The sequence below is a fragment of the Lactuca virosa genome, chromosome 1, assembly GCF_052849685.1.
Source record: "Lactuca virosa cultivar CGN04683 chromosome 1, Lactuca_virosa_CGN04683_v6, whole genome shotgun sequence".
NCBI classification, from domain to species: Eukaryota; Viridiplantae; Streptophyta; class Magnoliopsida; order Asterales; family Asteraceae; genus Lactuca; species Lactuca virosa.
In genome coordinates, this window is record NC_136426.1 from 146,979,023 (window position 1) to 147,002,358 (window position 23,336).

The window sequence follows — 23,336 nt, forward strand, 5'->3', positions numbered from 1 at the left end:
GTGATGACAAAGGAAAGTGCTCGGCCGGGCCAGGACTGATTTGATTTGTTCAATTAGTCAGTCGTCATAAATCGGAAATCGGGAAACGACACATAGACTGAGAGAATGATTTCAATCCATGTCTCATGTCTATACGATATCTTGTAGAATGGAGGAATATATGATCCCTTATCTAAAGGACACGCGTATCTGATAAGATCAGAGTTGACATCGGCTTTTGGAAGCTACGATTGTTGATCAGGTTCTGAAGTCATACGCAGAATAGTTATTAGACTTATCCAAGTGGGAGACTGTTGGATTAGTGTCTAAGTCCATAACTATTTTGGTATGTACTTGACCCGATTGTGAGCATGGTCCTTTTGGGTTGCCTTCACACTGGTGACTAGACAGGATGACAGTTGAGGAGAGAGGTTGATTAGGGCATAAATATGATTTATTTATTATATTATATGAATAATATATTAATTTGGAATCATATTATTAATTAGTATTTAATCAGAAATTAATTAGGAATTAATTTTGGGATTAAAGGAATTAATTAAAAGTACAGGGGCTGTTTTGTAATTATTTGATAGTTGAGACTTTGGGCTATTAGATCACCTTTATTAAGGCTTGAACGAAAATCCTAGAAGGATCTAGGAGTTTTCGTCCAAGGGCTTAAGGAAAGGAGTCCATGGACTTGCTTAGGCCCTAAGCTAAGGGATTAGGGTTTCCACCTTGAAACCCTAGCTAGCCTCAAGTATAAATAGCACCCTAAGGTACTAGAATTCGACCACCCCTTGGGAAAACCCTACTAGGGCCGAATTTTAGGGCAAGATACCCTTCTCTCCTCTCTCCCATATTCATCCTTTCACCTAGTGTGTTTGTGAGCCATTAGAGGTACTACACTTGTGGTACTTGCTTTCAAGAGCTAAGGAAATTCAAGGAACTAGTTGTTATTGCTATATAACAACAAAAGGTATGTATTCTATTCTCCTATGTAGATTTCGAAAATTAGAGGAGAATTCCAGGTTTCTTTTTGTGTTCATAAAGTTGTATGTCTAATAGTGAAAACATAGATCCAATTAGGGTTGCATGCACACATAGGATTGTTTGTATAAAACCTATCAAGGATGACGAGTCTGATAATCAAGAATTGTAAAACCATAAGGATCAAAATCAATAGAACAATTGTTATGAGTAGTAAACTTGCGAACAAATATAAGATTTTTGATGATATTTGGAGTAATGAGGACATTTCGTAAATGAAGGGTGCGATAAATATTTGGAGTAGAAAAAGTGTAATGTCCTGATTTCATAACAGGTATTGAAAAACCCGTTACCGACATAAATAGAATGAGGATAATGACTATTAGAGACGGATTAAAGTATACATGTATTGTTGTGAACATGATCAGTTGCTCCGGTATCCATGACCCAACCACCATTTACCGGGTCATTTAATGTCATCGTGTTGAACAAAACTGGTAATGAGGTGGGTTGATCACTTACGAGTAAAGCCCACAGGGGTTGATTCGGATCTGAGGATTGTAAGTGGGCTTGTGGAGATATAGTGGAAGATGATGGCCTGTTTCCAAGAATTCCTGGGCTATTCGATGTGGGCGTGTTCCAAGTTGGTTGGTGTTGTCGTTAGGTCTGCTGATGGAAACACGTGAGGATTAGCCAAAATGGTTGGGCATGACCAAATGGAGTCCACGAAGGAGCAACAGAAGGCGGTGGAGGAATGTACACCCACCCATATTGGGTGTTGCGATGATGTAACACCCTATGGCGACGACGAATTCGGATTCTATCCCAACGACTTGTCGTCGGCATACCCTATACCGACGATATGTCGTCGGGATAGAGTCGTCGACATAGCCGTGTCGGCATAGGTCAATAGTGTCGTCGGTATAAATGTCGTCGCGATAGCTTCACCTATGGCGACGACTTGTCGTCGGGATAGGTTTTGTCAATCATATTTTCGGGGATAAAAAATAAAGTTTTATTAATTACCTATAGCGACGGCTTGTCGTCGGGATAGGCCCTGTTTGTTTTTTTTTTTCAATTTTACAGATTTAGTACATTGCCATTCCTGCATTTTTAACAAATCCAAAACACATTCCAACATATATCAATTGAAATACATAAGTATCATTGTTCAAATTCAAAACATCAAATTCAAGTTGTTAACTAACATTGTTCAAAACACTAAAAAAACATCAAACATCATTATCATAATCATATCCTTCTTCTTCTTCTCCTTCTTCTCCTTCTTCTCCTTCTCCTTCTCCTTCTTCTTCTTCTTCTCCTTCTTCTTCCATCCTTTCGGCAACTTGTTGACAGGTAGTTGCTTGTGTGTTAGAGTTGAATAGAAAGTTAGGAAATGGTGGTGGTTGGAAGCCCGGAATACATGCCGCCAATGATGCATTATATTGTTGCAAGTACTCTTGCATTTGTTGTGAATCAAATTGGGATTGAGATTGGGGTTGAGATTGGGACGATTTTGAAGTGGAAGATCGTTCATTTGGAATTAAACCGAAGTTGGCGGTTGGTCTCCTACCCACCCCGCGAGCATGCCCGCGTCTCGTCCCTAGGGCACGTTCTAAACATTCTTCCTCGTCTACTATTCCGCCTTCCCCAACCTCGCTTTGCATTTTCTCATATTCTTCTTGAATTTTTTCCTAAAATAAAGAAAACAATAAACATACGTTAATTAAAACAAACAACTAAACTTAAACATTAAAATAATAATAATATTCCTTAAACAAAAAACTATAATTAATAATAATAATATATTTAAACAACACATTCATTTCGTTTATCACTTACCCAATCTTCTTGTGCTCGACTTGTACACCAACCCGAACCTTCTTTGTAGCGCATTTGTCTCCAACCCTCAATATGTTGCGGCTTCATTCCCATTTTTTCCTATAATAAGTGAAATCAATAAATATATTTATACAAATGTTAATAACACTTTTAACTAATACTATAATATTTTATTACCTCTAAATAACGTCGTTGAGCATAGGGTCTACATCCGTGAGCACTTGTGTGCGGAAGTTTCGACCTACAAATTTTATTTTGTCAGACGTGCGTCTGTATTCATCGGTCAAAAATAACAAATCAATCATTTTGTTCCAAGCTTCGGCGGACCAATCAGTCGGTGGACATCTTCTTGCCCTTTCCACATCATGATATCCACCAACTCTATCAAAATGTTTTTTCATATCATGCTTGCGGTCTCGATAAGCTCTTTGCATGTCTGCTTGGATACCCGCTCGAAGGGGTTCCCACAAGTCTGTGCCCCGATACCTATTTAGATCAAAATAAGTCTACAAAAGGAAAAACATATTTGATTAGTAAAAAAATATTTAATAAGTGTAAAATTCAATACATATAAAATATATTGTATACTTACTTCTAGCTCGGGATATAAATCATCTTTGAATTTGATAGGAACACGACGCCAAGTATGATAATGCAACGGTACCTTTGATCCCACCAGATTTGAGATCAGTCTGACAAACATTTGCCCGTTGTCCCCCACAAATCGGTACGTCCGCCCGGAGATATCAATTCGCAAATCCAAAGGATTACACTTGTTGTTTTCATACTCGTCGTACAAATTTAAGTTTCTCCCTTTGCCACGCTTATTCACATTCACATTCTTCGCATGTGCTACATTTACATATAGAATTGAAAATTTAGAAATTTAAAACTTTAATATATCTAATACTTAAAAATTTCATGTAACTTACAAGATTGGCAACCCAATGGTACACCGCGTGCGACCCCGTGTGGTGGTCTATCCCCACCGTCTCCTCCATGTCCCCTCGCGACTTCTGCCATCTGTTTAACAAATATTATTGACTGGCAATCTCCATAAAGTTTTTAAGACCTTCCAAGAATTTTGGGGACGTTCGGTTTTCACGAATCCAACTCTTATCGACTGTCATTACTGTTTCATTATTAAAAATAACATTGTATACATAGTTAAATTGTATGACTTTTTGTTTGAGGAAAAAAACGGACGGAATGGATAGATATTGACAAGTATATAAAGAAATATATACCCTGGAAGAAGAAATCGGACGGAATTGATAGAGTATTCAGAAGGGTAGACTTCTAAACACATTTTATAGCAATGTACTTTTATTAGTTTGTTATAGTATATATACATTTTATTTTTTTCAATTACAACATTGTACTTTTAATATTATTTTGTTTTTTGTTTTTGTTTTTTTTAGCACCATAAACAAGATAAAAAATACTTTTAATATTACTTTTAATAACAACGTAATTTTATTATTTTGTTTTATGTTATAACTTTCAAATAGAAATGAAAATAAAATACTTTAATTAACAAGATAAAAAAAAGTATGTTGCTATTAATAACTTTTATAGTTTAAATATTTTTGACTTAATAAACTTTAATCTCAATAAACATATTTTTATTAGTTTAAATATTGTAACTTAAAAATTAAACATTTGATCACTTTATTCACTTAAGCTAATAAACTAAACAAATTAAACACAACCATACATATTTTATACATAGTTAAATGGTATGACTTTTTGTTTGAGAAAAAAACGGACGTAATGGATATATATTTACAAGTATATAAAGAAATATATTTAAAACATTCTATTTTTCACTTCTCTTTCATATTTATAGTATATATACGTTTTATTTTTTTCAATTACAACATTGTACTTTTAATATTATTTTGTTTTTGTTTGTTTTTTTTAACACCATAAACAAGATAAAAATTACTTTTAATATTACTTTTAATAACAACGTAATTTTATTATTTTGTTTTATGTTATAACTTTCAAATAGAAATGAAAATAAAATACTTTAATTAACAAGATAAAAAAAAGTATGTTGCTATTAATAACTTTTATAGTTTAAATATTTTTGACTTAATAAACTTTAATCTCAATAAACATATTCCAAAAATCTCAATTATCAAGATAAAAAAAAGTATGTTGCTATTAATAACTAAACAAATTAAACACGACCATACATATTTTACATTTTATACATAAAATTTCATACCAACCTAAACAAAGATCACAATCATACAAAATTTCATACCAACCTAAACAATTTCAATTTCATATACCAACCTAAACAATATCAATTTCATACCAACCTAAACAATCATACAAAATTTCATACCAACCTAAACAAACTATATACATATTCCAAACAAAAAATAACAATCACACATATAACAAACAAACAACAACACAATCACATATATATATATATACCAAACAAACAACACAATTATATAATCAAAGGAGGATCAATTTCAATTTCAACACAATTCTATATATATATATATATATATATATATATATATATATATATATATATATATGTGTGATTGTGTTGTTGTTTGTTTGTTATATGTGTGATTGTTATTTTTTGTGCATATATATATATATATATATATATATATATATATATATATATATATATATATATATATATATATATAATTTCAATTTCAATAAAAATTAGAAAACAAAAAAACTAACATGTGTTTTGTTCTTGTGTGATGAACGAATTCTGGCTAGTCAAAGAAGCTGGTAATCCTCCGGTGGTGGCTGGTGGTGGCCACAGGCGGCAATACAAAATCAGAAAAAAAAAATATATGAACAAGGTTGAAAAACGGACCAGTGAACAACTCCGGTGGTGGCTGGAACGAGGTCGCCGACGAACAACTCGCCGGTGGGAAGGTTGAGGCAGGAAAACGGGCGGTGGTGCTTCACCACCTGTTAACTACCCTACACACCAAAAAACACCAAATTTGCGGTAAAAATCATTACCAAACAACAATAAAAAGCGAAATAGGGGTAGAAACAACCTTGGATAGGGTTAATCGCCGGTGATTTGAGTTGGGATGGAATTTTCGTCGAGTGCAAAAGAAAGACAGTCGCTGTGTGCAAATGAAGGACGCCTGCGTATCTTTTTTAGGGTAAACCCCTATGCCGACGACAAGTCGTCGGTATAGGGTCCACATAAACGACGACGTTGCGATTTTTGCTGAAATAAAAGAAATATATAAAAATTAAAAACACTGTGCCGACGACTTGTCGTCGGGATAGCCTTCCCTAAAACTACGTCGTTTTGTTTTTCTGGCACATGGAATAAAAATAAATGGAAAATAGATTTTTCGATACCTATACCGACGACATGTCGTCGGTATAGATTTTCAGATTCCCGCGATTATTTTCGTTGTTCCCGCCCAGACTTGTGGCGACGACTTGTCGTCGGCACAGATATCGCGGTCAAAGGTTCCAAAAGATATCGCGACGACATGTCGTCGGGATAGGGAGACCTGTAGTGACGACCGTTGTCGTCGGGATAGATGTCGTCGGCATAGCTTAGTATTCTTGTAGTGATGTTGACCAGTAGCGACTAGCGGTTGCTGTTGTCGGCGGTGTTGATTGTTTCTGCCACCGCCTCGGCGGTTGAAGTTTCCCCGGTGAGCGCCACCTCCACCCCCACGAGATGACGACGAGGATGAGGTTCCAACGTGAAGGAGTGATGGGGCGGAACTGTATGTGTCGTGAGTTGGAACCATGTGACGAAGGCCGTTGAGTCTCATTTCTTCAACAAGAAGCATTGAGCGCATTTCTAAGAATGATGGAAGAGGCTTGGAAAAACGTATAATACCTGCAACGCTATTAAATTTGTTGGGCAGTCCGTTGAGTGCATGAAGAACAACCGTCCAATCTTTGACTTTTTTGCCAAGCCCCTCAAGTAAATCACTAATCTGCTTGATCTTCTCTAGATAATTGTGAACTGATAAATCTCCCGATGTGATGTTCCTCAATTCGTTTTCAAGGTGCAAGGTAATGGATTCAACATCAACATAAAACAAGTAATGCAAGTTTTGTCGGATCTTTCGTGCAGATGCCTTAATGGAGTAGGAAGATGTGATTAATTTTTAGGATACAGAACCAAATAGCCACAGTTTCACGACTTGATCAAGCTCTTTTCATTCGGTATCTCTGGGAGGATGGTTTGGAGGGTTAAAGGTGTCATATATATGGTCTGGAACGCCATATGCAATACAGTGTGCATGGAATAAGTCACTCCATGGATCATAGTTGCGAGCAGAGAGATCCAGAATAAGGGGGACGTAGGTCTTAATATTAGTAATAACGTACACATTATGAGTGGGTTTAGAAGAAGAGCTCCATTCGCCAATCATGGTGATGAAGAAAGAACAGAAGAAAGATCATGAGAAAAAGGGAGAAAGAAGGAGGCGAGATCGGATAGGGTTTAAGTCTATGATACCATGTTAAGTGGTATTTTCTGGTAAACGTATTCTCATTAGATGATACGTATATAAAGTACAAGATACATACAAAGCACATGGGCCAGTACAAACGGGCCTAACTACAATACAATTATACAAAGATAAATATAATGGTCATGTACACAAAGGCCTATATCCGCTAACAGTATTCCACTGTTACACACACACACCCACCCAAAAAAAAAAACCTAGTAATCTTCTAGTCTTCTACTCTCTAATAGACAACATATGTCCCTCTCCTCTTCGGTGGTGATTGAAAATTGGATTGGTTCCATGGAAGACAATCAAACCAAAAGTAAGTCCAAATACTTTTATGTTTTTGATGTAATATAAATTTTTGATTGGTGAAGATGGTGTATATCTGGTTTTAAATTCTTGTGATTGGTCCGGACCGAAACCATAAACAACACTGTTAAAGTCTAAATCAGTCCAAAACCCGAAACCCGGTTTGGTACCTAGAATCGGACCCGATACACCCAAATTACTATTATCAATTAGAAGAATTTATGGTTGGCTTAATTGAACTACTACAACCGGTCCGGTTTTCGGGTAAGGTAATTCACGATTTCAGGTCTTCAGGCCGGTTCGGTCTGAAGCTCATCCATAGTTTCAAGTATAGAAAGGGGATAAGTCAGTCGGTTTAATTTGGTTTGATTCTGTATGAGATATCAAGTAGGGAAATCCGATACAAAATTAGGTTTAGTAAAAAGCAAAATTTCGGTTAATATTTTGGTATTCCATATATGCATCTAAAATTCCAGATATCTAAATTTAACGGGGGGCGTATATGGTTTATATGAATAGCTTAGAATGTGTTTGGTTGTGGAAAATTTTAAAATGAGAATGAGAATTCTAAAAGGCGTTTGTTTGATTTTGTTTTAAAAGAATATCTAAGAAAATGAAAATTTTTTGTTTTCCAAGTTGTGTATGTAAACTAGAAAAGCGATTTTCATAGTTTTCCAAACTTGTAAAATGGAAAATGAAAAGAGTTTTCCACAACCAAAGGCAACCTTAGATGTGCTTTTTCTTTTTCATTATGTGGATTGTTTTGGCCATATTTGAAAGAAAAAAAAAATTAGTTGTCTCATATAAACTGTGATGTGGTAAGAAGAAGAAGAAGAAGAAGAAGAGATCTTGAATAAAAGAGCAACCAAGGCAAGTATGGTAAGATGTATTATGTAAGCAAACAGATAGCGGTTGTTAAAGCAACATTGCTGGTTTTATTTAGTAATGGCATACAAGTCGTTGGTAATTCTTTGAAGTGAAATTTGCAAGGAGTTTTCAACATAAATCTTTGGTGAGAGAGGCAGGATTGTTGCATGAAAAAAAGACAGTTGTAAAACATGATTTTGGTAAATTCCATTAAATGTTGATGCTGTGGTTTGTGTTTGTGTTGCCAAAATGAAGGTATTTAAATGTTTGAATGTTGTGTACAAATGTGACACTGAACAGGAACAGTACGTTTGTCATGCAGGAAACCGCACTACTTTTCCAGTGGCGACAATCTTCTCTGTAGATATCAGAGAAACAGTTAGTTGTGTATAAGTGGCTAAAATAGATAAAATGGCGAAAGCAGTCCCAAGTGCTTTTCTGTTAAAAGTTTAGATGTATTAAGATTTAAAACAGATTTTCACCTTTGCTGCTGAGTGCAAACCCTCCAAGCTTTTTAAAATCAGAGTAATTCTCAGCACATATGGTCCTATGAACCTGGGGAAGGCATCAGAGAAACAACCATAAAAAATGATGGAATTTGAACCTTGCTATCAATATTTTACACATAATAGCAACTTACTTGCATCTGTTTTACTCATAATAGCACAATGACAATATGTAACCTAAAACCTGAAAAATGTACTTTCTTTGCTAACCATAATAGCAACGTACTTACATATTTTTGTCATCACCGGTTGAGAAATGTAAGTATGTTGTCATTATGGGAAACAAAAAAAAAAAACTCAAGAAGCAAACTCAATTCTATGGAAATGAACCATTCCATTCCCGTCCCGATTCCATCATACCAAACGCTACCCAAGTAACAAAAGGGAGTGTGAAATGATTTATTTCATCCAAAAAAAGGGCATGAATGTCATACCTCCAAAACGTGTTTTCATGATTCATTTTCTTTTCATTATTTTTGACAGAAAGCCATGTTTTGAAAACCGGACCGGGAATTTTAAATTTTTTTTATTTTTTGTATAATTGAAATTAACAATAATGTAATTATGACATCATCCGTTTTTCAGTCTCTGGTCCGGTTTTCAAAACCTTGACAGAAAGATGAATGTGTAGCAATATGAAGGCTGGAAAGTAAATAGACATTGAGGGGCAAAGGGAAGAGGAAAGAAAATAATGTAGCAATATAAAAGGACAAAAGGGTCATTTAACATATATATATATATATATATATATATATATATATATATATATATATATATGAAAACTAACCCGAAGGCGGCATACAACAACATTGCCCTGTTCGAAGTTGACAAACGATGGCTTCCGTGGATAGGGTTTCCCGGTTCTAGGATTAATACGATCGATCAACTCCATTACCTCGCAGTCCTCAACAGCCGTGTGTAATAACAGTATGCTACAGAAGCCGACTGAGAAAACACCAGCCTACAAAACCAAAAATTAGATTAACAAGAAAACAAGACTAATGAAGCCTAATATCAAAATCCAAGAGGAAATATATTCTAGTTCCATACATTTCGCGGGCTTTTGATGGTGAGCAACCGAGCGATGAATTCGGTACCTTTTTGTATCGGTTTTTCTGCATAAGAACAAAACAGAGATCATCAAATCCTATAAAGACATCCAAAAGAAAAATAGGTGGACAAGTACTAAAGTACCTGCTGACAATGTGGGTCCCACTATACATATTATTTTACATGTTTACATTTATTTATTAAATAGTTTATCACATGACTTTATTATTTTATGAAAAAAAAAAAATTCTTAATTTGTGATTTAATCAAGATTACACAATAATAACTGAACAGTGATATTTTGATTTGTAAACAATAGTAACATTTAGTATCCAAGTGTAGATAGATAACAAATGTAAAATACCACAACATGGGTACATATCTAAGAATTTGTTTCTTTTTATTAGATTACATAATTAATCAAACAACAAATCATTATATCTATGTTAGTATTTGAATGAGCACTATAGATTATGAGTATGTATTAGGGAAAATTAAATTTTTGGTCCCAACAAAGTTTTCTCTTGCACTTTTGGTCCTTATTTGAGGTTTTTGTAACGCGGTAAAATGAGTATCTTTGGTCCCCAAGAATAGCTCATTTTTTTCAATTTTAGTCCCAAAAATCTAGTCATTTTACTTGGAACAGGGATCAGAAATGTTACAAAACCCACAAATAAGGACCAAAACTGAAAATATCATCATTACTCAAGGACCAAAACATGTAACCTACACTATGCATTATTATGAATTCTAAGGTAGTTAAGGGAAAGGAGTTTTCCATAGCTATACTTAGCATGTAAATGCTTTAGAGATTAATAACGTACTGATCTTAGAAAGATAACATACCAATACTTGAAAGTACCAGACCCTTCCTTTGGTTTCCTACTGCAAATCCAAGAAGGTGGACAAGTACACACTCACCGGGGCCCGCACTGTCAAGGATCTTATTCTTATCAGAAAGTAAAGAAGAAACCTCCACCTGAACCTGCATGATGCATCGTGTAGTGTTAGATATTGATGTTTGGAAGGAAGAATTTTTTTTTTTTAATACTACAAAAAATAGAGGGTTAGATGCAAGAGATAGCGACATACCTTGCTTGGCTTGTTTATTATAGCATCCTACTTCTAATTCTTCCTATTACACAAGTGTACTTTGTGGGTAGATTTTTCAAAATACCATGCTCTTGTAAGAAATATAAGATAAAAAGTACAATCTTGTAATCGGAAGAAATGAAAGTAGGATGCTATAAATATAACACACAAATAGATGAGCTGTTTCTTGCATTTAACCCTGTGTAAAAGGATGTCTTTGAAGATAGAACCTCATCTGGCATCAACAGAAGCATATTGCCAATGTGTACACTGCCAGATTCTACTTTTGCAATTAAAAACTCCTTTTCCTCGATAATGATTTGGCCCGTTACAATTATCCTGAAGATCAAGTATCAAGTAAGAGAATCTATCTGATTCATTTTCCAAGATTGAGCAGTAAGTAAGACAAAAAATGAAGAAACAAAAAGCAAAATACAGAAAGACAAGTCTACTTCCATCGTTTCATCCATTTAGTAACTTAAATGTTTTCTGGAGTGATTAAACCATTACACTTTTCTTGACCGTTTAAATAAAAAAATAAAAATAAATAAATAAGACATTATATTCCCTGGTTCTGATATCAGGGCAAATTACAGAAAACACAGCATACTTTCACCATTTTATCGATTTATCCCCCGAACTATACATTAAAAACAACAGTTTGGCAGATAGCAAAAGTATGTTGTGCTTTTCTGTATCTGCCCTTCTTCAAAAACTGTAGCCAGGAAATATGTTTATTTAAAAAAATAAAAAACAGACAGAGAGCTTAATGGAATGGTTTAATCAGTATCAAATATAGTCAAGAACTAGAAGTGAAACCTCAATGGATCACTGGGTTGGTGCTGTTCAATCTCGAAAGCATCAACTGCATCAAGAAGCGTCGGGCCATCCCACCACTTGGACACTCTTCTATCAACTTTCGTGTGCACATTCATATCATATAAGCCGCACACTGGGATGAATGTAACATCTGTAAAGCATTAAAGGAGACCGATATTACTACAATTACTATTAAGTACAAACATTAACAAAAAAAAAAAAATGTGCTCTTCATACTTCCTTAATCCTAGGTTAATAAAGAGAGAATTCTATCTGTTTCAGGGGAATGTGACCGTCCATATAACTTGATTAGGAATGGTTACTTTCATGTATCTGTTTACTAGGGCATCCTACTTTCGTTTATTTCTAGTACAGCATTGTACCTTCAATCCTTTTTTTCTTATTAAGGTATTGTACTTTGAAACATCAAGCCGGCCATAGCATTTTTGTACTTCCAATGTTTCATTATATGCATGTCACACATAGTACAAGATTGTCATGCTCCATCCTCTCATATGTAACAAATGGAGCCTGACATAACATAAAATAAATTTTTAATGGGTTACCTTCCACCTCGTAGCCTGCATTGACACAAATGATACCCAGTTGCGCCACGACTGCATCATACCTACAAATATAAACACCATTAAAGTGTGTGTGTGTGTGTAATATATATATATATATATATATATATATATATATATATATATATATTCCAGAAATAAAATTAAAATCACAATCTTTAAAGTACCTCTCTTGATTCCAACCCAATCGTGGATGAGTCATGTAGTTCACTGCAACCACTAGCTTAGAAACACCAAAAGCACGCGCAAGGTGGATATGTTCACAAGTTTTCCAGCGGTCTATCCATTGCCCATCTTCATCCAGAACATTCATCTTATCATCAGAATACACCAATATGCCTATCTCTGCTTGCAAGACCATGCGGATCACGCTGACACCACCAGGTAAAGGGTCTAGTGGGTCCTGAATAATAAAACAATTTCACATAAACATCAACTTCAAAGCCAAAACAAAAAATGTGTTCTTTATTTCATACTTCAAAAGTATAATGGAAAAGATTTTTACCTGGGTGTCCATTATGAAAAACTGTGTCTTGCTTGTCTCATGACACATTGGTACATAATCCAACTGCAATGTTCATTTGACATAGATGAATGCTTAATTCAAGAATATATTCTATTTTGCTACTTCAAAAGCTTAATGCAAAGACTTACATGTCTGTGCAGTCTCAGATCTAGTTCTTCACGATAGGTAGCATCATCTTGATAGCCCCTAGCATCCAACTGCATGACTTACGTGACATTAACAGAATGCATTTGGAAGCAAGAATCCAAAACAATGATACTAAACATAGATTAGTAATACATTACCCGACATCTCTTAGCATCAGTGCAACCCTTAAGATAATAGAAAAGCTCCCTAGTGTAAGGTAAAAACAGAAAGTATACATGAGAATAAAAACCTAAATTAAAAATGGTAAAAGAAGGTCCAGAAGCGACTTACGGGTACTCATCAATGGTGTCATTGTAATCAAGGATTTGAGTTGCAATCGTAGTCTTTCCCACATCTATAACTCATATTATAACAAGAAGAAGAAAAAAGAAAATGTATCAGATAATGAGTTAGTTGTAAGGGCTCTACTCTATATTACCCTTAAATTGATTAATTGTCTAAAAGAAAGACTAGTTCAGGTAAAAAAAAGCAGGGGGACTTGAACAAACAACTTAAGAAATAGTAATTAAATAAACAAACTCACCTTGACAACCAATGAGGCCAATTCGGTAACATCTCTTCCTATCACCAGACATCAGCTTTGCTAGCTCTTTCTGTGGAATCAAAAGAAACTTGTGCTTTTTGAGAAATTACAGAAAGAAAACCTAACACCAATGCAAAAACTAACATTCACACACACAATCAACTGGTATTAAAACTTAACTCTACAGGAATCCACACCATGGCAGTTCAAGCAGAGGGAAAAAAAACATCAGGTGAATCAAGGTAAGAACTAACAAGAGTACACAATCAATAGGAAATAACAGGGAACAAACAGTATGAAAAAAAAAAACGATTTAACTTCTTCACGCAAGCTCAACACAACTACCGGCGATGCATAAAAAGGAGAGTATCACATTAACGCAGACATAAACAAAAGAGTAACCAATGAAATGAAGCAAATATCGATTTCATTTACCGGTAGAATCAGTAATTTGATGACTTATCAGGTTTAGAGTTCAGTGTTTACCAAATCCTATTATAAAATTTAGAAATTATTGACCTAATTAGCAGATTGAAGTTCCAATTATATCGCAGATAGTCCACCGCTACACAACAAAATCACCGACGGAATGCTACACAACAAAATCACCGACGGAATCAAAAATAACATAACCCTAACGCTAGACAAATATTGGATAATCCAGCACTATACACAGCAGAATCAAGCATTACAACTACTGAATGTGAGTGACAACTAACAATAAACTGTGAAATTACGTTCAGAAAGAAACATACCTAAATCGCGGATGAAGAAAGGGTAGAATGTCGCACCCCGCTGAAGCGGAAACGCAAGGTATGACAGGTTTCATTGCAAAAGATAAAATACATCACCATAGCAGTATTTAAAAGTTTACAACCCATAGCTTAAATAGAAACAAAATACAAGTTTTCCAAAACGACATTGTTCAAAAGAAAACTTCATAATAGCTTCAACACGATGCAGCATGCTCTATGATGATGAATCTTTACATCCACTTACTAATTATTTCCTGAAAAAACATGTAAAACGAGCGTCAACTATGAAAATAGTTGGTGAGTTCACAAGTATATAAAATCGAGCTTGAAACAAAGCTTTTCGTAAATACAAGTACATTGCTTGAATGATAAACCAAGTTGATTGCTATTAAAGAATACAAGTTTATTGCTATAACGAGAAACGAGTTTTGTATGTGTATGAGCAAACAATGAGTCTCAACCAAACCTATGACTGAAGCCCTATCGAGATCTATGCTTATCGTTCCATAGATGAATATGGTATCATGCACTCCAGCGATTCGGGCGAGTGAGGAGTTGTCAATTCCTAATAGCGCTATCCATAATGACCATTGGCTCAAAGAGTTAATGGTTAGAGATAAGGGAAGGGCCTTAGTACGATAAGTTCTCATGTTCCGAGTTGCATAGACATACATAAAGAAACATAGCAATACAATAGCAATCATGTTTGATACAATTCAATTTAAATACAACATGCAAATAATAGTTTTTCTGGACATGCTTTTCCACCCCAAAACATAAAAACTGAAAATAAGGGAGTGCGTGAATACTCACAATGTTTCGAGAAGATACAAGTAATACTTCGGAATGCACCAACGTCTTACTACCGGGATCCTACGACATCAAACACACACTAGTGAGTTTCCATGTCGAAATCTAATGCTAATATACTAAATTCTACACATAGTGAAATGCCAATTTACATTTTAGTATTTGGTTTTGTATTAATTGGTTACACTTTTTCTGAATAATACAATTCTACAATTCGTGCGATTTATTACAACATTGGAATATAAATTTTCCAAATTTTAAGTCCTTATTACAACATAAATTCACGAAAAATAGCATTCAAAGGATAGAAATTCTCAAACTTTTTATTTAACTGTTATTACACAATATTAAGCTGGGAAAAATATAAAAATGGATTTCCAAGCTGTTTAATTATATTTTATGATTTTTGAGCCTTTATTTCAATAAAAATTGAAATAAATAGAAAACAGTTTCCAAAATTACCCAAACTTTTTATTTAGCTGTTATTATACATAACTAGGCTGGGAAAAATATAAAACATATTTTTCAGTGGGTATTTCTATTTTTCCTTGTTTTATTCCTCTAAATAATCATTAATTGGAGAATAAATATTAAACAGTTAAAATAAATTACCAAAAATTTTTGTAACATCATTTACAGCATGAATAACCTGGGAAAAATGCCAAAAGTGGTTTTCATGTTGTCTAATCTGGTTTTGGGTATTTATGTGTATTTAAGTGTGATTAACTTTGGAAATTAAGGGAAAAATAGTTTACAGTGGAGAAAAACCCTCAATATTTTTATGTAACCTCCTACTGTTTAACATGATGTTCTGGTAATTTTTCATGAATTTTGGATAATCAGAACTATTTTTCCTATTTTTAGACCATTATAATGACCAAAAATTGGGAAAAATAGCAAGGCATGATGAAAAATGTTGAAATTATTTTTCTGAGTCACCCATCACAGGTAAGGTATGCGAAAATTGTTAGATACAATTTTCACACTCTCTAAAGTGGTTTTGTGATTTATTATACCCAAACAAAAAGAAAATCGGAAATCATATCAAACAGCAACAAAAACTGATGAAATTTTGTGAGGGGTCATTATTCACCATAAGGGTCATCCATGAATTTATTCTGGATTTATTGACCTCTGGAAGTATTTTATGTGATTTATGCCCTTGTTTCTAGCAATAATTTTAATAAATCAAAGAAATAATAAAAGCTTTTGGTATTTTACAGATTATTACATGCATGTGAGGGCTTTCAAAAGGAAAAATATTCAGAATTTATTAAGAAGGAAAATAGGGGTATTGAACCCAAACAAGTTAAGAAAAGTAGCATGCAATGATGCATGAGGTGTAAAGGTGGCTAAAGTTCATGATTTTGTGTAGCCCAATCAGTAGGGTTTTAAGCCACGAAATTTTAACCATCATTCACTGGATATGTTAAGTTTCCAAGGTATTTTTCCCCAGATTTATGGTTGGGTCTAAAGCCATTGTTCATGCAAGACAAAAATGGTAATCATAGAAAAGAGCTGTTTGCGCACCCATTTTGTAAAAATTGCCAAAAATCGGGTATTTAATATTTTACAGTGAGACCAGTTGGGTTTGAAAGTTAACTCATGGAACTATCCAATGCAAAACGAATATCATGATTTGGTTAAGTTATGACCGAGTTATGGTCGTTCAAAGTTGAACAAAATATTCTGGCAGATTGCATGTTTGCTTGAGTGCATTTTTAGGACATTTAACAAGAACACCATGCATGCCTTTGTTAAGGTCCGATTTCTAGCACATGCATGGAGTGAATGAGCATCCAAGATGTACTAGAAATGTTGTAAATGCTTTTAATCATGCAAGAACACCAAAGAAATGGAGAAGAAGATGTAACACTAGTTTTTGAAGTCATATGAACATGCATGCATCATTTTCACTCATTGCATGGGTTTGATCCCGGATTTTCACCATTTCAAACACATGCATTGTGTTATGGTGAGAATCTACAAACCACAAGGGGAAAATAAAGATTTCTAGCCATGGAAAGGCATAGAATCCGAAAAAGAAGAGAAAACTAAGAAGATGAAGAAGTAAAACTTGAAACCATGGAAGAAGATGTTGTTGTTTACCTTGGTTTTGATCTTGAAGGAAGTAAGAACACTTCAAGGTCTTCAAAATCTCGAAATTTTGGCTGAGAATGAGAGGATTTTCGTGGTTAGAGAGAGGGAGGAGGAGAGTTTGTGGGTGAAAGTGAAGATGGAGTGGGAGAGAGTGAAGAGAGAGTGAAGAGAGAAGAGGTGGAGTGAGGGTTTTTGCCTAATGATGGTTTTGGGAAGAGAGAGCATGGGGAGAGGGGAGAATGGCTGGCCATTGAGTGGGTTAGGCCTCCTCTCTCCTAATTTCAAATTTTATAAAACTCCCTCCAACAATTTTTATAAAAACCCTAACTTTTATAAAAATATTTCTTAAGCAAATTTGATTTATTTAAAAATCTTGTTTTTAACTAATAAATTATGATTAATACTTGACAATTTAATTTTTATTTTATTGAACATAATTCATCGTTTGATTAATAAGAATTTGATATTAGAGAGTTTATAGCCAAATTTTATAAAAATTTTAAGCTTTATAATTTATGAATTTGGATTTTTAACTCTTTTAGGGTTTTGGAATATTGCTTGATATTTATCAACACAATGAGGTATAATTAGAATACTTTCATTTATTTTTAGGGTTTTACACCCTCTTTCCAATTATAACAAAGCTCGGAAGTTTCGTTCAAATTATCGCATTGGCATTTCCTATTGTAGTTGAGCAACTTACTAGAATCGTAAGTGTTAAGTATATTAGTCCTAGATCTTAGTTGGATCCTAGTTTATGCAAGACTTTGACCTAATCTATACTACTAGGTCATGGCATGTTGTGCATGAATGGTTTTTATAAAGATGCATGAGTCCGAGAATGACCTGAATTTGACAGTTGTCACAGTATCCCCCACTTAAAAAGAATTTCGTCCCGAAATTCATTCTATGTCATCACTTGTCGTCGCAAAGGAAAAGTTGTGGATACGTTTCCTTCATGAAGTCCTCGCGCTCCCAGGTGTACTCCGGTCCGCGTTTTGAGTTCCAACGAACTTTCACAATCGGGATCTTACTCCGCTTAAGTCGTTTAACCTCCCTGACAAGGATTTCTATCGGTTCCTCAACAAATTTTAGCTTATCATTGATCTTGATTTCCTCCAGGGGTACTATCAATGCTTCATCGGCTAGACATTTCTTAAGATTGGAGACGTGGAACGTGTCATGAATGGCGCTTAACTCTTGTGGTAATCGGAGTTTATATGCCACCGGACCAATCCTTTCAATGATCTCGAAGGGTCCAACATATCTTGGGCTTAGTTTTCCTTTCTTACCAAAACGTACAAGCCCTTTCCAAGGCGACACCTTTAGAAGTACCTTGTCTCCAACTTGGAATTCTAATGGTTTTCGACGATTATCCGCATAACTTTTCTGACGATCTCTGGCGGCTTTAAGCCTATCTTTGATGATAGCAATCTTGTCAGTTGTTTCCTGGATAAGGTCGAGTCTAGTCAATTGTCTGTCTCCGATTTCTGTCCAACACAATGGAGAACGACACTTGCGTCCATACAATGCTTCATATGGAGCACATTGGATACTCGTATGGTAACTGTTATTGTAGGAAAACTCAATTAGAGGCAAATGAGTATCCCAATTTCCTTTGAACTCAATGACACACGCTCGAAGCATGTCTTCCAATGTTTGTATGGTTCTCTCCGTCTGCCCATCTGTCTGAGGGTGGGTAGACCGGCAATTCCTCCGGAAACACTTCCTGAGGGTGGGTAGACCGGCAATTCCTCCGGAAACACTTCGGGATAGTTTCGAACCACTGGGATCTCCTTAAGTTGCTTATCTTCAGGTTCTCTTTCTAGCACGTGGGCCATGAATGCAATACAATTCTTCTTCAGGTACTTGTGAATCTTCATGCTCGATACAATGTTTAAACTTCTTCCTGGCTTCTCACCGTGTATGATAAGGGTTTCTCCATTAGGGAGAGGCACTCTAATGACTTTCTCGTAACAACCAATGTCCGCTCTATTCTTGGATAACCAATCCATACCTATTATCACATCAAAACTACCTAGCTCTATAGGAATTAGGTCAATGCTAAAGAGCTTATCAGCTAAATTCAGAGTACAACCAGGAATTATATCATTAGCCCTAATTTCATGCCCATCAGCAAGTTCAATAGCATAAGCATTCCTCATCTTTTTCGATTTCAAGCCAATTAACAGGCTAAATGCTAAAGAAACAAAACTCCTATCTGCTCCCGCATCAAATATTACCGATGCAAAATGGTTGTTCAGGAGAAACGTACCTGTTATCACTTCAGGGTTATGACGAGCTTCTTCTGCACCAATCACAAAGGCTACACCTCTTGGCCGTCCAACTTGATTTCCTTGGAAGTTTTGCCTGGCTTGGCCTTGTCCATTGTTACCAGGCCCTTTGTTCAGTTTGGGACATGCTCTACGGAAATGATCAATACTTCCGCACTCGTAACATGCCCTTTTTCCTTCCTTATTCAGCTTACAATACTTCGAGAAATGGCCTGATTGCTTACAGTTTTGGCACACTGGGCACGCTCCCTTATGATGAAAGTTACACTTATTGCACTTCGGAAGCGGTCCTGAGTACTGCTTTCTCTCCTGCACTTCCTGTTCTTGAGTTTTCACTGGTTCTTGCTCCTGGGCTCTTACCATAAAGTTTCTTGAGACTTTCTGCTTCCTCCCTGACTTGCCTCCATACTTCTTCTCTCCCTGTTCTACTGGCTTCCTCTTGCTACTAGAGTTTTCCTTTGTCGATGTCCCCATCCTTATCACATCATTGTTTAGTCGGTTTGCCAGGCTTACTGCACTCTGAATAGTAGTTGGGTTTGCTGAGGTAACCATTCCCCGAATCTCTGGTGCCAGACCCCAGATGTAACGATCTATCCGTTTCTCCTCAGGAGTAACCATGTGAGGTACCAGTTTTGCTAGTTCATGAAATCGGACTGTATACTTCTCTATCTGTGTTCCAACCATAGAATGGTTCCAGAATTCAGATTCAAGCTTTTGAAGTTCATCCTTGGGACAATACTCCTCTATCAGCAGCTTCTTTAGGTCTTCCCAAGTTAGCTGATATGCCGCTGTACGGCCTCGGGTTTGCACTAGAGTATTCCACCAGGTCAATGCCCTATCCTGAAGTAAACAAGTTGCATACTCCACTTTGTTGCGTTCGAGACATTTGCTAATGTGAAGGACCGACTCCATACTGTCAATCCATTTCAGCAACCCGACCGCACCTTCCTTTCCATGGAATTCCTTAGGTTTACAGGCCATAAAGGACTTGTAGTTGCATTCTCTTTCATTGTTTCCCCGATTTCCTCCACTACTTCCTTGGTTAGCATTAAGTCCTGCAGTTACTTGAGTAACAATGTTTGGGATTGCTGCCATGAGTTGTTGTGCTACCACTTGAGCAACATCGGGTGTTTCGTTCTGTGGGCGCCCGCGATTAGGCCTTCCTGACATGGTTCTATGACACAAGAGTAGAAATACGTATAAATACATGAAATAATGTATATTATTTAGTTCACTACTATTTTGGAAACCATACGTGTTGTCAAATAAAGGGGTTGCATTAATACCATGCATATAGATTTGAGAAAGAAAAGAAAAGAAAAATCTCTTTATTCGACCATTTCCCAATTAAATTCTAGGGTTTGACCTCATAGTAAAAGTTTTCAAACATAAAATAAAATTCTTCATTACCATTTGAAATTGTCTTAAAACCAAACCAATACATCAATCCCAAAATAAAGTTTTAAATGTCTTTCCCAAAAGACACCCAACATGGGTTTTCATTTCATGACAAAATAAAATAAAATACTAAAATCAGAACCAAACACTAATCGCTATCCCAGCAAGAATCATCAGCACCACAATCAGTAATAGCCCAACAAGCACATAATATGCGGTCATCGCATGACCTGCCACTCGTCTAGCAGCACTAGCAGTGTCAGCAGTCTCCATCGAATGCTAAAACAGGATTTCCATCCCTGTCAAGACTTCATCCAAAACTTCCCGATGCCCAGCTATCACAGCGAGACTGTGACGTAGGCCCGCTGCCAGTGACTGCAATCTCTGTGACTCCTTCGGGGTCATACCTGGCTGCCTGACAGGTATCCCTATGACTCGCGGCGGTGAGGGTGCTCTCGGTCCTGCAACGCTGGGTCCTACCCCGCTAGGTCCTGCCGTGCCAAGTCCTGCTGTGCTGGTGGCTATCCTTCCTGGAATAGGAACACTCTTCCTCGCCGTCCTCCGAATACGAAGCCCATAAAGTGGTGGCTGTGGCAACACCGATGAAGGCGATGCCTCGCGTCGTTGACTCGGGGCGTTGTCATTGCTGATCTCCACCGAGTTTCCTGTATCTTCTGTATCCTCCGATGGGTCTTCTTCTACCGAGGCGGGGGGGTTACGTCGAGGGATAACAGTGACGTAGCCGGACTCATCGGCTGAGGCGGTAGCGCGGGAAGATGACGATGTTGACATAGGGGACTGAGACATAGATTCAATGAGATATGAAATAAATGACAATGCATGCCTATAATATGCAATGCTTCCACACCCCGCTAAAGCGGAAACGCAAGGTATGACAGCGATAACGGTTTCATTGCAAAAGATAAAGATACATCACCATAGCAGTATTTAAAAGTTTACAACCCATAGCTTAAATAGAAACAAAATACAAGTTTTCCAAAACGACATTGTTCAAAAGAAAACTTCATAATAGCTTCAACACGATGCAGCATGCTCTATGATGATGAATCTTTACATCCACTTACTAATTATTTCCTGAAAAAGCATGTAAAACGAGCGTCAACTATGAAAATAGTTGGTGAGTTCACAAGTATATAAAATCGAGCTTGAAACAAAGCTTTTCGTAAATACAAGTACATTGCTTGAATGATAAACCAAGTTGATTGCTATTAAAGAATACAAGTTTATTGCTATAACGAGAAACGAGTTTTGTATGTGTATGAGCAAACAATGAGTCTCAACCAAACCTATGACTGAAGCCCTATCGAGATCTATGCTTATCGTTCCATAGATGAATATGGTATCATGCACTCCAGCGATTCGGGCGAGTGAGGAGTTGTCAATTCCTAATAGCGCTATCCATAATGACCATTGGCTCAAAGAGTTAATGGTTAGAGATAAGGGAAGGGCCTTAGTACGATAAGTTCTCATGTTCCGAGTTGCATAGACATACATAAAGAAACATAGCAATACAATAGCAATCATGTTTGATACAATTCAATTTAAATACAACATGCAAATAATAGTTTTTCTGGACATGCTTTTCCACCCCAAAACATAAAAACTGAAAATAGGGGAGTGCGTGAATACTCACAATGTTTCGAGAAGATACAAGTAATACTTCGGAATGCACCAACGTCTTACTACCGGGATCCTACGACATCAAACACACACTAGTGAGTTTCCATGTCGAAATCTAATGCTAATATACTAAATTCTACACATAGTGAAATGCCAATTTACATTTTAGTATTTGGTTTTGTATTAATTGGTTACACTTTTTCTGAATAATACAATTCTACAATTCGTGCGATTTATTACAACATTGGAATATAAATTTTCCAAATTTTAAGTCCTTATTACAACATAAATTCACGAAAAATAGCATTCAAAGGATAGAAATTCTCAAACTTTTTATTTAACTGTTATTACACAATATTAAGCTGGGAAAAATATAAAAATGGATTTCCAAGCTGTTTAATTATATTTTATGATTTTTGAGCCTTTATTTCAATAAAAATTGAAATAAATAGAAAACAGTTTCCAAAATTACCCAAACTTTTTATTTAGCTGTTATTATACATAACTAGGCTGGGAAAAATATAAAACATATTTTTCAGTGGGTATTTCTATTTTTCCTTGTTTTATTCCTCTAAATAATCATTAATTGGAGAATAAATATTAAACAGTTAAAATAA

General features: G+C 35.8%; 2 protein-coding genes and 1 long non-coding RNA gene across 5 annotated transcripts; all 3 read right to left on the reverse strand.

The window, feature by feature from the left end:
- Positions 1-2,201: 2,201 nt before the first annotated feature.
- On the reverse strand, positions 2,202-3,834 carry LOC145121787 (uncharacterized). The gene is made up of 5 exons (XM_079057490.1): positions 3,744-3,834; positions 3,404-3,663; positions 3,057-3,317; positions 2,812-2,910; positions 2,202-2,663 (listed from the first exon to the last, which is right to left on the reverse strand). The coding sequence occupies exons 1-5, from the start codon at positions 3,832-3,834 to the stop codon at positions 2,202-2,204; spliced, it is 1,173 nt and encodes a 390-aa protein (XP_078913616.1).
- Positions 3,835-5,538: 1,704 nt separating this feature from the next.
- Positions 5,539-7,308, reverse strand: LOC145107015 (uncharacterized). Its single transcript, XR_013707711.1, has 3 exons — positions 6,674-7,308; positions 5,862-6,040; positions 5,539-5,781 (listed from the first exon to the last, which is right to left on the reverse strand). It is a non-coding gene; the product is annotated as an uncharacterized LOC145107015 (long non-coding RNA).
- Positions 7,309-8,656: 1,348 nt separating this feature from the next.
- LOC145159733 (eukaryotic peptide chain release factor GTP-binding subunit-like) lies at positions 8,657-14,630 on the reverse strand. 3 transcript variants are annotated; one of them, XR_013737896.1, is made up of 16 exons: positions 14,477-14,630; positions 13,722-13,791; positions 13,469-13,532; positions 13,336-13,384; positions 13,180-13,248; positions 13,031-13,093; positions 12,693-12,928; positions 12,508-12,569; positions 11,942-12,092; positions 11,353-11,461; positions 10,877-11,015; positions 10,031-10,095; positions 9,768-9,941; positions 9,115-9,164; positions 8,957-9,029; positions 8,790-8,832 (listed from the first exon to the last, which is right to left on the reverse strand). XR_013737896.1 is itself a non-coding variant. In XM_079078772.1 (15 exons), the coding sequence occupies exons 2-15, from the start codon at positions 13,771-13,773 to the stop codon at positions 8,789-8,791; spliced, it is 1,350 nt and encodes a 449-aa protein (XP_078934898.1). In that variant the 5' UTR covers positions 13,774-13,791; positions 14,477-14,630; the 3' UTR covers positions 8,657-8,788. The 3 variants fall into 3 exon arrangements, 2 of the variants coding, with proteins under 2 accessions (XP_078934898.1, XP_078934905.1); XM_079078772.1 differs by lacking the exon at positions 9,115-9,164 and having other exon boundaries at positions 8,657-8,832; XM_079078779.1 differs by lacking the exon at positions 9,115-9,164 and having other exon boundaries at positions 8,657-8,832; positions 10,877-10,962; positions 11,321-11,461.
- Between the last annotated feature and the right edge of the window lie 8,706 nt (positions 14,631-23,336).

Excerpts from the sequence above, each read along its gene's own strand:
- LOC145159733 (XM_079078772.1), bottom strand. The coding sequence starts at position 13,773 with ATGTCTGGTGATAGGAAGAGATGTTACCGAATTGGCCTCATTGGTTGT. Across the intron at positions 12,929-13,030 it reads TTTTCATAATGGACACCCAG|GACCCACTAGACCCTTTACC; the intron begins GTAAAAATCTTT and ends TTTATTATTCAG. Across the intron at positions 11,462-11,941 it reads CAACCCAGTGATCCATTGAG|GATAATTGTAACGGGCCAAA; the intron begins GTTTCACTTCTA and ends CTTGATCTTCAG.
- LOC145121787 (XM_079057490.1), bottom strand. The coding sequence starts at position 3,834 with ATGGCAGAAGTCGCGAGGGGACATGGAGGAGACGGTGGGGATAGACCA. Across the intron at positions 3,318-3,403 it reads ATTTATATCCCGAGCTAGAA|ACTTATTTTGATCTAAATAG; the intron begins GTAAGTATACAA and ends TTCCTTTTGTAG. Across the intron at positions 2,911-3,056 it reads CGTCTGACAAAATAAAATTT|GAAAAAATGGGAATGAAGCC; the intron begins GTAGGTCGAAAC and ends CACTTATTATAG.